A 12,929-nucleotide genomic window follows, 5' to 3' on the forward strand; every position below is an offset into this window, starting at 1 on the left:
ACAGCAGGCCAAGCAGCATCTCAGGAGCACAAGATGCTGCTTGGCCTGCTGTGTTCATCCAGCCCCACACTTCGTTATCTTAGATCGCCCGAAGAGCCTCCTTACGTACTCAAACACATGGTGAACAGCCCGGAGTGGGGGGGGGGGGGGGGGGGGGGAAGGCTCCTGTCGAGACGCCTAATCCTTCGAATCATGAGGCCAGGAGCAGCCACTGCGTTGCTGGGCGTGAGGTACGTCTGCAGCCCTTGGGACTGAAGAGACGAGGGCAACGGGGAGAGTGGGCGTATACGACAGTCTGTGCTCCAGGCTGCTTCTCTCCACAGCCTCGGAAATTGATTTAAATACATCACCGATCAGACAAGGGAGAGAAGAGTGGCCACCACTCCAGGACTGCTATACCCACTGGCCACATTCAGGGAATGACAACAGGTTTTCCGTGAAGAGGGAAATTAACCTTCACAGAGAGATGAATTCAATCCACTTAGTGAACTCTTCCCGTGTGTTTATTAACTCTCCCCCCCCCCCCCCCCATTCAGGAATGAACCGCGAAACTCTTCTCATGTTCCGAAAATCAGGTAGAATGTATCTAAATGAACCTAAACATATTTCAGAGATAGTAGAAACTGCTGATGCTGCAGTCTGAGATAACACGGTGTGAAGCTGGATGAACAGGCAGCATCAGAGGAGCAGGAAAGCTGACGTTCTGGGTCGGGATAATGGGAACTGCAGATGCTGGAGAATCCAAGGTAACAAAGCGTGGAGCTGGATGAACACAGCAGGCCAAGCAGCATCTCAGGAGATGCGCCTTAGCCTGCCGTGTTCATCCAGCTTCACACTTTGTTCTGGGTCTGGACCCTTCTTCAGAAACAAACGGCTGCTGTTTGTTCTTGTAGTATTGTAAGCCCGTTCAGCCTTGCCAATTTCTCACTCTCTCTTCCTTTCGATCAGTTAGACAGCAGAAGGGGACAATGAGTGGGGGGGGGGGGGTGGTTAAAAGGGGACGTGGCTTTTTCTCGGAGCTAGCACGGACACCAGCGGGCCGAGTGGCGGTTTTCAGCTCGCTCTGAAACACTGACCTTGCAACCCGTTTCTGCTGAGATCGGAAGGGAGCGAAGGAAGGAGTTAATAATATTTCTCTTTTAAAAGTAAAAAGGGGGAATAAATAAGAGAAGGCGTGGCGATTCGGGGGAGAGGAGTTGCTGTGATTGGTGCAAGCACTGCAGGAAAATTAAAGTGGAGCCCCGGCCGGTGGTGTGAGTGATCAAAGCGTTTATGTCAATGGAGACGGCGGAGAGGGTATAAAAAGTGAGCACTTCGCAGCTTCGCACTGGTGCAGCGACCACGGGAGATCCCGGTCAGGATCAGAGCTCTGGACACCCTCACCTGCGACCACAAGCAAGAATTTCCTCCGCTTAAACCAGGAAGCCTGCACAGTGCAGCAAGAGCTGAAATATCAGCAGCTTTTTAGGGACAGAGAGAGAGAGCAGTGAGTGACTTTTCACAGTCACAAATTCTCTGCTAGACCAGGAAGCCTGTACATTGAAAAAGCGGAGTTTTCAGCATATTTTTGAACAGATAGACAGAACAGTGAGAGACTTTTGTAGCATCCCCTCCTCAAAACAGACAAGCCTCGTGTGTTTGTTTTTCTCTGTCTATTTTGGGACTAGCTGGCTTTTCCATGGAGATGTTCTGCAGAGTTACTCGGCTATTCAGGACACTGCCCTTCCTCCTGTGTTGCCTCTCCCTGGCTCAGGGAGGTGCCGAGCCCTTGAGGCAGGAGATGGTGACTCCTGTCCAGCTGGGAAACCAGCCCGAGAGCCCGGTTTACCAGCTGCGGGCTTTCGGCCGCGAGTTTACCCTCCGCCTGGTGCCCGACTCCAGCATCTTGTCGCCTACTTTCCGGCTGGAGCACCTCCCGGTGGAAGAGCCAGGCTATGCCCAGCCCCGGGTCGATGCCGTGGAGCTCGGCCGCTGTTTTTACTCGGGCCGTGTCAATGCCCAACCCGGCTCCGAGGTGGCACTCAGTTTGTGCCAGGGGCTCCGGGGCTCCTTCCACACAGACGGTGAGGAGTACCAGATTGAGCCTGTCGAGCCCGGGGATGGTGGGGCCGAGCGGCCTCACCTGCTCCGCTGGAGGAGCGCAGCAGCTGAGGGAAAACCCTGCGCCGCCCCGGATATCCCGGGGCATCGGAACCGGACCGTGGCGGCCAGGGGCAAGAGGTTCGTGTCCGAGGCTCGGTACATCGAGACGATGCTAGTGGCGGACAGCTCCATGCTGCATTTCCATGGCGCCGCCCTGCAGCATTACCTGCTGAGCCTGATGGCCGTGGTATCCCGCCTGTACCGGCACCCGAGCCTGCGGAACCTGGTCAGCCTGGTGGTGGTTAAACTGCTGGTGCTCCACAGCCCGAGTGACGGCCCCGCCGTCTCCAGCAACGCCGGCCTTACCCTCCGCAACTTCTGCAGCTGGCAGCGGGACTACAACCAGCCGAGCGACCGCCACCCTCAGCACTACGACACGGCCATCCTGTTCACCCGCCAGGTAAGGCCCGGGGCTGCTCCGACCCCAACTCCAGCGCTTTCCTAGCCTCACCCCCTGCCCTCTCACCCCCTGCCCTCTCTCCCCCTGTCCCTTCTCATCTGCCATCTCTCCCCCTGCCCCCCCTCTCCCCTGTCCCCTCTCATTTGCCATCTCTCCCCCTGCCCTCTCTCCCCTTTCTCTCCCCCGCCCCTCTCCCCTGCCCTCAGTACCCCTGCCATCTCTCCCCCTGCCCCCCTCTCCCCTCTCATCTGCCATCTCTCCCCCTGCCCTCTCTCCCCTTTCTCTCCCCCTGCCCTCAGTACCCCTGCCCTCTCTCCCCCTGCCCCCTCTCATCTGCCATCTCTCCCCCTGCCCTCTCTCTCCGCCATCTCTCCCCTTTCTCTCCCCCTGCCCCTTCTCCACTTGCCCCTCTCTCCCCTTTCTCTCCCCCAGCCCCCTCTCCCCTGCCCTCTCTCCCCCGCCATCTCTCCCCCTGCCCACTCTCATCTACCATCTCTCCTCTTTCTCTCCCCCGCCCACTCTCATCTGTCATCTCTCCCCTTTTTCTCTCCCGGCCACTGTCATCTGCCATCTCTCCTCTTTTTCTCCCCTGCCCCCTCCTCTTTTCTCCCCCTGCCCTCTCTCCCCCGCCACTTCTCCCCTTTCTCTCCCCCAGCCCCCTCTCCCCTGCCCTCTCTCCCCCGCCATCTCTCCCCCTGCCCACTCTCATCTACCATCTCTCCTCTTTCTCTCCCCCCGCCCCCTCTCCCCCCGTCTCGCCCCGCCATCTCTCTGCTTTCTTTCCGCATGCCCTCTCGCCCTCCCCCGCCCTCTCTTCCTTTCCCCTCTACCTTTTTCTCTCCTGGTGCACCTTCCCTCCATTTTCTCTCCTTTTTATCCCCCCCCCCCACTCTGCCTTCTTGCCCCTTCCTGATCCACTTTCTCTCATTCCCCCTCCACTTGCTATTTTTTCTTACCCCCTTTCTTTCTCTCCGACTTTCCCTTCTCTCATCCCCTTTCCTTCCTGCCCCCTCCCACGTTCTCTCCTTCTTTCCTTCCTCCCACTTTCTCCTACCCCTCTCTATCTCTGCTTTCTTTCATTCCTTCCCATCCCGCGCTAGTTTTTCTTCCTTCATCCTCCTTCCTCTAACTCTTCCCTTTCCTCAGCCCACCTTCTCCTTCTCTTCCTCCTCGCTTCCTCTTGCTTTCCCGATCCTTCCCCCTCCCATTTTCTCTCCCCTGCCCCTTTTCATCCTCACGTTCTCCCGCATATTGTACTCATTGATCAAGGTTATTGAATAAAGGGAGTCCTAACCTTATGTGATTTTGACAAAGATTGTGGTTGTGATGAATCTAATTCCTCTATCAATATGTTTAAAACAAAACTGAGGCTAATCCAAACTGCTCCTTGTAAAACAAACACTCTAATAGGAGCTGAAATGGTGAGAAGTATCTTCACAGCCTCTAGTTGTTTCACCTTGGTCTCAAAAATTGAGCTGTTTTAATGGCTCTTTTTCTTGTTTTGCAAATGTATGATCAGGTGAATACGAAAAATAAAGCTTTGTTAATAGTTTTTGAAACAAAAAAAAGTTACGGTGACAGCAGATGGGACTGACACGATCCTGACTGGTGAAGCAGGATCGAAAGGTGATCTCCTCCCTGCTCTGAAATCGCGGCTTCCTGCATGTCCACAGCGAACGAGAGACCTCCTGGTTCTGTTTGCAGCCGTGTCTGGGAGGGCGCAGAGTCCCATTCGTGGAGATTTTCGGGACAAAACCCGGAGAGGAGAGAACTCCATCCATCAGGCAATATGCGGCCGACCGGGGCTAGATCTGTGGAATGGATCGGACCGGTCAGGGAGGAGTCCATTCGGCCCAGCCCGTTGTACTGAAAGTGTTATCCAATTCAATCCCACTCCCTGGCTCTTTTCACCAAACCCCTTTTTACTCATTCCCCTGATGAAGTATTTATTCGATTCCTTCCCCATCTGTGTTTGGGCGAGTATTTTAGCCCCATGCTGAAATAAAATCCATCCCTGATATTTTTATTTACCAAAACCACTTACAGCCCGTCCTATGAGTGGAGCGTCTGCTCATTTCCATCCCTTCCTCTGGCTGTTACAGGTACAACTGACACGGGCTCAGTGCGAGGGCGGTCACTTGTGGTTCATTCCATCATTTGATTCCAAATATCGATGCTGTCGATCGTCTGTCTCCCCAAACCATAGTTCCCAGCGGATTAAATCATCTGCAATTTGCTTGATTCTGGGCAGTTCCTGTCAGTGTCATTGCGGTCTCTGGAGTCTTCTCTCTCCAAGGGATGCTGCCTGACCTGCTGTGATATCCAGCGGGTTTTTTTTATTTGTTTTCAGTACAGATTCTAGTGTTGGCACTAATTTTCTCGAACAGACGGTGACTGGGTCAAGCTGCGTTTTTATTTATTTTGTTTCAGATCTCCAGCATCCGCAGCCCCTTGGGGGCTTTTTTTGCATCATTGTGTGTGCTGATGTGAGCGATGCTGACTATCCCCGGGCATTCCGGTTTGGGGGGGTAGTATTGTACTGACTGACAGAGCTGCAGACACGTTGCGGTTTAACTGGACACTGCGAGAGGCTTGATGTAACTACTCGGGAGGGAGAGAAAGTGGAAAAGGAGGGCAGTGAACTTACAGAGGAGGTGGTCGGCGTGGGTACTGTTACAATGTTTAAAGGACACGCATAAATACATGAATAAGGAAAATTTGAAGGGGTATGCGCCAGGAGCAGGCAGGTGTGACTAGGTTAGGATTGTGGCATGGAGTGGTTGGACCGAAGGGTCTGTTTCCGTGCTGTGTAGGTGTCAGATGTGAGAAGAAGAGCGGGGGGAAACGCCTCGAATTAAAATAGGCTTCTTCTGTGAAATTTTAACCAGGCATTTGTAAATCCCCTCTGTCTGCGTTTGTGTGTGTGTGTGTGTGTTATTGGGGGTATGGTCTGTGCCAGCACTGAGAATATACCGTTATCCCAGGGTTAGCTGAGAGCTGCTGCTATCTCCTCCGGGCTGAGTGGACGCAGCTGTCGTTTTGGGGAGTTTAGCAGTTTCCCGGAGGCTGTTATGGGATGACGAGTCCGCTCCTCCTAACGCGGCCGGGTCGAGTGCAAGCCCGGGGTGGGGGCGGTGCATCTTGCCAAGTTAGCACGGCTCTCTCACCACCCACCGACACTGGGCAGGAGCTTACCCCGAGTGGGTGGAGGGGGGGGGGAGAGGTCCCAAAGCCCGCATTGATATCGTGTGAGATTCACATTTGGAGAAGAAATAGCCGTTGTAACAATGTGTCAGCTGATGTGTGTATCTGTGACACTGTATCAATGTCTGTAATTGTGTGTACTGTACTGTGGCAGTGAAATTCTCAACTGAAGACATTCTTTATTCTGTGTGTGGCTGTATGCACTGGTCTGGTGGGCAATAACGCGCACCATGCGCATGTTCACGCATAAACAGTGCAATGAGAAGTTTAATATTCCCAGTCCTGCGAAGTGTCGAGTTCTTAGTATCTGGTGAGCTGGGATGAATCCCTGGTACAATAATTGTATCTAATCAGACACACAGACGTTCCTGGCCCCTGTCCACCGCCCAATTCCTGATGTTTTCTGTTCTGTCCTAAAAGTGAACAGGTAGTGACAGGTGGGACATGACCGTGTCACAATCAGCGTCACCGGAGTCTCACAGTGTAACGCTGTCCCTTCCCCATTCACCCTGTTGAAGTAGAAAGCTCTCAGAAGGTGAACTGCAGGTCAGCATTAACCAATGTGTAAGAGGGTTTTGCTATTACAGTCGATTACAGGGGAAGGCGACAGCAGACTGTACCATCAGAGACCTACCTGGAAATTCTGTAGACATTTTCGAAACTGTGCTGTAGTGGAGAATTTTGGTATTGATTTCCAGGGTACAATTCGACATGATTAATAAACAAACTCCTGCAGCCCACTGAGATGTCTATAACTGCAATGGCAGGGCTTGCTGTAATAACTCGACACGTGATTCCGGGATATAATTATCTTACCTCACCGTTTGGCTACGTTGAGGATTATTTTCCGCATTTACGAAAATACACCAGATGACACGCGCTACTTCCGTGTCAACAGTGTGCAGATTTAAATCTGGCTTCCTGTTACCAGTCAGGTCAAGATTCCGGCACGGAAATTCTCCACGTGGTGTTTCTACTATTTACTAAAATTTCCGAATCAGATGAGTGATGACAGATATCGTAAACTGCTACAAGTGGACCTGTATAAATACTTATGTTTAGGTGCTAGGTTCAAATGCGGGGTAAATTGAAATAAGAGTTGCAGTACTGAGCTCAGATGTGTTTCTCTTTTCTGTGCTAGAGATTCTAGTTTAAAAGAAAACGGGTCCTTGCACTAAATAATGGAAAAACGAGTGCTTATTAACAATTCCTAAATGACCTTGAGAAGGTCCTGTTGAGTTGCTTTTTTGAACCACTGCACTCCTGGAAGTGTGTGCACTTACAGGAAGGTCTTTAAGCAGGTGTGGGCAGTTTCAGTCCCTTGAGCTTGCCTCACCATTTAATACGATCATGACTAATCTCATGTCAGCCTCAACTCCTTTTCCTACTCACTCTCCATGAACCCTTCCACCCATTACAAATTAAAAATCTATCTGTCCCCCATCTCCTCCTTTACATTTACTCAATGTTCCAGCACCCACCACATTCCACCACTAGTAGCGAATCTCACAGAGTCACAACGTTTTCAGGAAGTAATTTCTCCTGAAGTCTGTTTTAAATCTGTCATCCCTATCGTAAGACTATGACCTCTCCTTCCAGGTTTCCCCACACTGGAAAACATCCTTTCTGTGTCTCCTTTGTCAATCCTCTTCAGCATCCTATATTCTTCAGTTAAATCTCTTATTCTTGTAGAAGGCAGTTGCCACGCAGAAGACCAGAATTATATCTCCGAGTGATAGTGGTGCTCCTGTTGGTCTGTCCTTGTCCATCTATGTGATAGATTTGATGGGTGTGTTGGGGAAGGAGTGCAGTTGAAGGAACATTGGGCAGATGGAAGAATCCATTTTATAGCTGCCACAGACTGCAGCCACAGGGGTAATGGAGGGGATGACAGTGACTGGGCTGGTGAAGTCTTGAGTGTTGTGTAGGTGGTCATCCAAGCATATGGATACTATTCCATTGGACTCATGACTTGTGCCATGTGGACAGTCTCTGGGAATCAGCAGGTGAATGGCCAATGTGTACTCAGCCTGTAACCTCCTGTTGTAGCTACTTTTTCTTAGTCCACTTATGTTCCTGCTTAACATGATTCTGATGACGGGTGTTTCAGTGATTGTGAAAATCATTGAAAATCAAGAGGAGATGTTTAAATTGTTGGAGGTGGCCATTGCCTGACAATTATGTAATGTGAATGTTTATTTTCTTCTTAAGACTCTCACTGGAGCTCACACTGGAATGTTGTCCAGATCTTGAGGACACAGACAGCTGCAGTGTCTGTAGAGGAGAATTTAATACAAGACCATTATCATTGAATTACTGACCTTGTGCTGCAGAAGTCATTGATAAAGCAGTGACGATGTTTGTGCCTAGGACAATAGCATGAAGACATCCAGCATGATGTCCTGAGGCTGACAAAATTCATCTCCCATATTCACTCAGTGGAAAGTTTCCTCCTGTTTCCTATTTACTTAGATTTTACAAAGGTGTTTTTACATTTGCTGTCCAGATGTTCAGTGCTGCCATATTTTTCACTCTTTTGCATTTTGCGCCTATGTCTCCATTAATCTATTGGACTAAGCAAGAGATGTAATTCACAGAGCTATTCATAGGGTCCTGAGAGTGTGTAAGTAGGCCATTCAGCCCATTGAGTCCACACTGACCCTCTGTAGAGCATCCTACCCAGACTTAACCTTCTATCCCTGCAACCCTGTTTTCCTCATGGCCAATCCACCTAACCTGAACATTTTTAGATTATGGAAAGAAACCGGAGTACCTGGAGGAAACCCACGCAGACATGAGAAAAATATGCAAAAGGCACACAGTCGTTCACGAGTGCAATCGCACTCAGGTTTCAGCTGCTGCGAGGGATCAGTGCTAGCCACTGAGCCACCTTGCCACTCCTTCTGGGGGAGTGGGACGAGCTGACCTGTTTTTACAGAGAGGCAACAGATATATAATGGTCAAAAGGCTTCCATCTGTGCCATAACCGTGCTGTGATTCTACATTTTCTGGGAATCTGCAGCTGATAGCCAGCTCACAAAAAATTGCAGATTTGAAAGAAAGGATAACTGGTTATAACAGCAAAGATGGAGTTTATTTTATAAATGCTGAAATAAATGATCACTCTCTTAATGTTCTATATATATTCAGATGGTTCAGTGTTGTTTTTCTCAAACATTTGTTCCTGTCATCTTCTGATTATTTTGTGTACCTTTTGTCTTGAGGACACATCACCTTAAGGGCTCCAGGCACTGGGTATATAAGTCTGCAACCTGCCCGGTCTGACAGAGTGAGCAACTGGCAAGCAGTGAATTTAGTTGGTGATACAATTTAGTTGGGTTGTTGTCATATTTGTTTTATAACTTGTAACATATTTTAGTGTTTTTAAGTAAACTCATCTATTCAGTTAGTCATTCCTGAAGGGGTAATTCATTATTTGTCATATCATTAATGTGAAAATATTTAATTTGATCCACTAATGGGTTTCCTAGCACTATGCCAAAATCTGTATATTGGTCTTGCAATATCTTTTCATAGCCTTATTTAAAGAAATTTTGATTTATTGCATTTGTGAAATGAATGAAGATGTTGTGAAAATTATAAATGTGTTATAGAGTTGTAACATATTTGTAATTTTGTACATAGCTTTGCAGTTTAGTTCAAATTAACACATGCTTTTTTGACCCTTTTTAGTTTTGTTCTCTTGTTTCCTTCTGGTCAGGATATCTGTGGCCACCTGAACTGTGATACCCTTGGAGTGGCAGACACTGGGACTATGTGTGACAGAAGCAGGAGCTGTGCTGTGATTGAGGATGATGGACTTCAGACAGCCTACACTGTGGCACATGAATTGGGTACAATGACAAATAGAGATAATTCCCTCAAATGTGTATCTGGAATTTGTCTATTTAATGCAGTTGCTTGCATGCACCCGACTGCCTGCCGTCCATGTCTTAACATTTGGATTTATCTTGACTTTAGTGTTTCCACCTTTCTTTTCTCCCTCTTTAATAGTTAAAATATCTGAATGTTTTACTTTTTTAGCTAGGTATTTTTCTACCATTATTATAAAAAAGTGTTTTCTCCTTGTTTTACATCCTAGCCTGTTAAATATTTTTGTTGAATGCTATTCAAAAGGAAATTTATAGAACCCATATTGCCATTTATCACACTTAATGCTGTAGGTTAAAGCTAATAACATAAAGTGCTCAGTTTTTCTACATAAAAAATCAGGATAAAGGTCATGACCAAAAATAGTACAATCTGTTTTATAAGTATACAATGAATGGCTGGATAGGCTGGGATGATTTTCACTGGAACACAAAAGATTGAGAGGTAACCTCACAGAAGTTTACAAAGTAATAATGGGTGTCAATGGAATTAATGGTAGTTGACTTTCCCTAATGTGGGAAATTTCAAGGCTAGGGTGCAAGGAGAGAGATTTTTAAAAAATACATGAGGGACAAATTTTTCCCAGAGGATTGTTCATGTGTGAAATGAACCTCTAGAGGAACAGTGGATGTGGGTACAATTAAAACGTTTCTCAGTGATTAGCTCTGCTGCCTCACAATGCCAGGGACCCAGGTTCAATTCCACCCTTATGAGACTGTGTGTAGAGTTTGAACGTTCTCCCTGTGTGTGTATGGGTTTCTTCTGGGTGTGCAGGTTTCCTCCCACAGTCCAAAGATGTGCAGGCTAGTTAGATTGGCCATGCTAAGTTGCCTGTTGTGTTCAGGGATGTGTAGATTAGGTGGGTTATAGGGGGATGGATTTGAGTGGAATGTTTTGAGGGTTGGTGTGGACTTGTTGGGCCAAAGGGCTTGTTTTCACACTGTAAGGATTCTATGACTATATGATTCAAAGGATTACATTTGCATAAGTACATGAATAGGAAAGGTTTGTAGGGATTTGGGCCAGGAACAGGCAGTTGGAATTAGTTTAGTTTGGAGTTTTGGTCATCATGGACTGGTTGGACCGAAGGGACTGTTTCCATGCTGTATGACTCTGTGAATAGTACAGTGCAGATTGCAGGACCATGATCTTTAACTTCATCTTTTGGGTGAAGTTTCAAGTTCTTGAAATGTTCCAGAGAGCCTGGACTGAACCCTAGCTTCAGAGAACAATATCATAAGTAAAAGGCTGCAAGGTTGGGTGTTATACTTTTTGAAAGTAGAGAATGAGAGCCATGCCTATCTTGTGTACGTTTTATATTGGAAAACTATACACTCAATACAACTTCCAATGAGCCAGTGACATTTAGGACAAGGTACAAACAAGCAAAAGGAACAAATTTCAAACTGGTTTTTACAGACAATAATCAGGACAAGGAATGATTATCTGATGGAATGGGCAGGAAACATTACTGGCATCATTTTAAAACAATAATATGTTACATTTTGGTGCAACTTTTTCCTTCTTTCTGAGTTGAATGGTCGTCCCCAATACTTAGCTATCTTTGGTCCACATAATTTACAGTTTGTTTCGTAGCTTAGCACACACTTTCCTTTACGCTTGGGAAATGGTTGGACAGACTATTAGGCTGATTATCATCCTGTTGAACTGCATCATGAATGCTCCTTTTGTGGACAGCAAGCCTTAGAGCTTCTGGTTTGGAGATTGGGACATTACCTCTTAAGCCTCAGGATCTTTCGCTGTGTTAGAAAACAAAAACATTAATTTATTGGCATGTAATTAGTTTGTTAAAAGAAGGTTGTACATCTCTGATACAAAGCATTGTTTGACAATGTAGATTGGAGAAGGGGAGCAAGACATCTCCTGGGGAATATCCAGAGGTTATTTAATATTATTCAAATTTCTGGGGCGACAAGAAAAGCAGAGAATGGCAAAAGACATCAGTGCAGGAGAATAAAACAGAAATTAACGCAATTGAATCCCTATGATAAGTGTCTTGCTTTCCTGCTTGAATCCTTTCTAAATAGGGTAAGTGTGTGAAAACCAAAATATTTTTCAGATTTTAACTTTATAAGTAATAATGTGGCATACAGTAGCATTAAACTGATTCTGCCACAAAGGCATAATACTCCCACTGGTAGAAACCATCCAGGATAGTCATCTGTTAATAGTTAGGGGATTCAGATACTTGCAACAATGTTATCTTCACCTATTCAGAATTCTGTTTTCTTGGGCTTCCATTTTCCTTTGAATAGTAGAATGGAAATGCTTGAAAACTAAACTTAAAAGGTAATTACTTTTGGAAAGAAATAGCTGCACTTCACCACTGCTGGTTAGACATGCTAAACATTATTTGTTGCATTGCTCCGCATAGATTTGGATAAGTGCCAGGACAGTCCTCCAGAGAAAGTTTGCCTCCGGAGAAAGTTTGGCACATTTCCACTTTCCATAGTAATAAGGTATTGGAGACATCTGGAGGGTGCAAACATTTTTCTAGATATCTTTTTTCTTTCTTTGTTTTACAACTAAATGGTTCAGCACATTCCTGCTCTGAATATGCACAATACATTACATATTTTGCAGCAACTGTAATCAATTTGGCTTTGCAGGGAGTGAAAGCAAATAATGTAATTTGGGTGTGAAATGACATAAGTTGAATCTAGATCGGCAATTTGAGGAACATAGTCTGTCACTACTTCAGTCTCATATCGTTTTCATTTATAGCTGCAATTCACACAAAAGAACATTGAATAAATTTGTAAATTGGTTCATTGGTCAAGGGTGGAATCATTTTAGTTTTAGTCCCAGTCTTTAAAGTTAACATGAATTGCAGACCATTTAAAAAATTCAAATGATTTAGTGCAGAGTTTGGACAAAGTATGCAACAACACGTGTGCAGTTCTTGTTTCAACTCATCCTCTAGTTCGCTAACTGGCTGAGCAAAGATCTCAAGCATCTTAGCCTGATCAAACCATTCTCCCCATGATGTCACTACATTGAATAAAAGATGAAATTTAGCTAAATCGACCACTGCCAAATGAATAGTGGCTTCTGATATGTTTCAGGTAGTTTGCTTTTGAGCTATCATTATGATTGAATTATACCTTCCATGAACCTCTAATTGAAATATAAAGCCATTTTCAATATTTGCTCCGCACCTTACTAAATTACTCTGGTTTCAGTCTATGTTCAAACACTTCTATTGTACTTAATAGAATTTTTTTTGCAATAAACGTTTAGAATGCAGACAATATGCAGGGTTGGCAATAAT

At 46.3% G+C, this 12,929-nt stretch overlaps 1 protein-coding gene across 2 annotated transcripts in view; it reads left to right on the top strand.

The window, feature by feature from the left end:
- Window positions 1–1,248: 1,248 nt before the first annotated feature.
- The window catches only part of LOC125467033 (A disintegrin and metalloproteinase with thrombospondin motifs 8-like), a 28,334-nt gene continuing 16,653 nt past the window's right edge, over window positions 1,249–12,929 (top strand). For both annotated transcript variants that reach the window (XM_048562364.2, XM_048562365.2), the window contains exons 1-2: window positions 1,249–2,542; window positions 9,468–9,600. In XM_048562364.2, the coding sequence (XP_048418321.1) occupies window positions 1,679–2,542; window positions 9,468–9,600 (997 nt within the window). In that variant the 5' untranslated portion in view covers window positions 1,249–1,678. The remainder of the gene's footprint in view (window positions 2,543–9,467; window positions 9,601–12,929) is intronic.

The sequence above is a fragment of the Stegostoma tigrinum genome, chromosome 32 (genome assembly GCF_030684315.1).
Source record: "Stegostoma tigrinum isolate sSteTig4 chromosome 32, sSteTig4.hap1, whole genome shotgun sequence".
Classification (NCBI taxonomy): Eukaryota; Metazoa; Chordata; class Chondrichthyes; order Orectolobiformes; family Stegostomatidae; genus Stegostoma; species Stegostoma tigrinum.